This window comes from Chaetura pelagica, unplaced genomic scaffold, assembly GCF_000747805.2.
Source record: "Chaetura pelagica isolate M959 unplaced genomic scaffold, ChaPel_1.0 scaffold356, whole genome shotgun sequence".
Taxonomy (NCBI): Eukaryota; Metazoa; Chordata; class Aves; order Apodiformes; family Apodidae; genus Chaetura; species Chaetura pelagica.
This window is the reverse complement of record NW_009953964.1, coordinates 6,827,525-6,830,004: the sequence shown is the minus strand read 5'-3', so window position 1 is coordinate 6,830,004 and position 2,480 is coordinate 6,827,525. Positions and strand designations below refer to the sequence as shown.

General features: G+C 52.6%; 1 protein-coding gene across 1 annotated transcript in view; it reads left to right on the top strand.

Annotated features, from left to right (window-relative positions):
* The window catches only part of ZNF346 (zinc finger protein 346), a 12,373-nt gene that overhangs the window by 4,077 nt on the left and 5,816 nt on the right, over positions 1–2,480 (top strand). Inside the window, exons 2-3 of the mRNA XM_010002099.1 lie at positions 250–378; positions 1,357–1,507. Coding sequence (XP_010000401.1) covers positions 250–378; positions 1,357–1,507 — 280 coding nt within the window. The remainder of the gene's footprint in view (positions 1–249; positions 379–1,356; positions 1,508–2,480) is intronic.

Sequence of the window (2,480 nt, the reverse complement as noted above, 5' to 3'; positions counted from 1 at the left end):
CCCCAGGGGCGGGCCCACGACGAGGTGGGGGCCGGGGGGGGGGCAGAGGGGTTTCGGGGGTCTGAGCCGCCCCGCGGGAGCCTCGGGGTGCTGAGCAACCGGGCAGGTGGGTTTTGGGGGTGTCGAACAGCTTGGGTGGGTGGGTTTTGCGGTGCTGAGCTGCGGGGCTTCAGGTGGCCGAGCTGCCGGGCGGGTGGGTTGTGGAGTGCTGAGCAGCAGAGGAATGGGGGGATTTGGGGTGCTGAGCAGTCGGGTGGGGTGTTTCTCTCTTCCTTCCTCCAGAGCAAGAAGCACGCCAACAAGGTGAGGCGGTACCTGTCCATCCATGGCGCAGAGGAGCTCTCCCACGGGAAGAAGATGAAGCTGGATGCAAAGCAGGTGAGAGCAAGACTGTAGGACCCTGCAAGCCAAAACACCCCCGAGCAGGATCTGCTCAGCGAAAAGCTGTAGTGCTGGGCACCTTTACAAATAAATGAATAAAAACACTCCTGGAAGGGGCCTTGTGAGAGCTGAGCTGCTCAGTGGCTGGTCTCTTGTCAGGCCTTGTCTCAGCTGTTGCCTGTCCCTTTTAAACAGCTTCCATGAGTGTTTCTTCCCCATTTAAACAAAGGCACATGGCCTTGTATTGATAGTCTTGTTTGAAAGGACCGGGAAAAGTGCGTAGGAGGGACAACTTATCAGGAATACGATTGCATAAGCTCCGCTGTCAGAGAGCACTTTGGGTTGACTGTTCTGGAGTTCTCTTTCAAGGGCGACCTTTTTTTTACTTATTTAAGTTTCCTTGGCTGGTAGCTGGAGCCTGTTGGTCAGTAAAGGCACCACATTCACTTGGCCATCTGTCTGCCCTGTGACTCATTTGGGAAATGGACTCCACTTTTATGATTGCTTCAGTTTTAATCCCTAACTCTCCAGCATGCATGGCAGGGGGTGGGGGATGAAAGCATCGGATGCCTTTGCACATAGTGTGAGGCTTAGGAACTGCTGCCGCCTGCTCCACCGGCATCCTGCTCCACTGGCATCGTGTTGCAGATGACCCAGCTGATAAGGATGTTTGTGTTGCTCAGTTCACACCTTGCCAGAGTAAAAGGCTGCCTGTTCCAAGTCTGGCAGCCACATGCTGATGGGTTAAAACAAGTGATCTGCTGCAAGAACACTCCAGTGAGGCAGAAGATGGTGATGCGTCCTGGAAGCCCTAGGCAGTCACACTTCTTCAACTTAACATCCAAATGTCTCTGGTTGCTTTGTTCTCTTAGACCCCCTGAAGCCTTAGTGTTTCTTCTCATAACAACAAGGTTGGACGATGTGAGCTGTGGAGGTTCCTCTGAACCTCACCACTCCATGATTCTGTCTGCACAGGACAGCAAGCAGGAGAGCAGCAGTGGGGAAGATAGGAACAAGTGTTGTCCCATCTGCAACATGACCTTTTCCTCTCCAGCCGTGGCAACATCTCACTATTTGGGCAAGACTCATGCCAAGAACATGAAGCAGCAGTCCCCCAAAGTGGAAGGTATGACCCTGTGTGCCTTTGTGTTGTACTGAGGAGCTGTTCAAGCTAAACAAAAAGTTTAGGGGTGTCATTGGACCCTAAGTGTAAGCTCTGGTGAGGATGTTCCTCCTCTCTCTTTAGTGTGAAACAGAGTAAGCCAGCAGTGCATCTCCAGAGACATGGCCTCTCTCAGCAGCCTCCTTGGTGGGCTGGCATTTGCTAAAATTTGTGTGTTTTTTTGTTTTGCTTTGTTGAGGAGACACGGAGCTTGCAGCAGTGTTGTACCCATCCCTGCGTGCACGGTCTAAGAAAGGGCTGCTCTTTGGGGAGCAGGGTGTTAAGCTGTAGAAGTGGCTGTCACAAGATAGGATGCTTACTGAAAGCTTAGAGGAACTGAAGTGACTGATGAAACTGCTATGGCAAATTGGTCAGGGATGCTCAGTTACCAAGATGTAGCCTCTGAGGTTCAGGGGCTTGTGAGCTGCAGATGGCTGGGGACTGCCAGAGCGTAGCTGGGAAGCATCCATGTGTGCTTGTCCTAGCCTTGTGCTTTTCCCATGGCACCTACTCTTGGCTGATCTCATGATGGGATACAATCCCAGTAGATCTTGAGTCTGACCTTTGTGTCCCATCCTCTGCCAGCAGCTGGAAGGGCTCAGTGGGTGGAGAGAGAGACCCTCTGTCCAGGGCAGGCAGGAGCAGCCAAGAGCCTGAGGTGCTGTAGCTGGTCAGGATGGAGGGAAAATGCAGCTTTGCAGTTCATCTGAGGATGGCAGCTCTGAGCTAGGGTCTTCCAGGCAGGAACTGTTTATCCTAGAGCGTCTTCATGGCTTTGCTAGGTTGCATCTTGCACAGCAGAGTCACTTCTGGGATCAGGGTAGCCCGTGGGTTGTTTTTGCTCTTTGAAGCACTCGCTTTTGGGTATGAGAAGAGCCTTCATGAAAGGGTGGATGTTTGTGTGAGTGCTGTGATGCATACCTTCCATTTCAGCAGG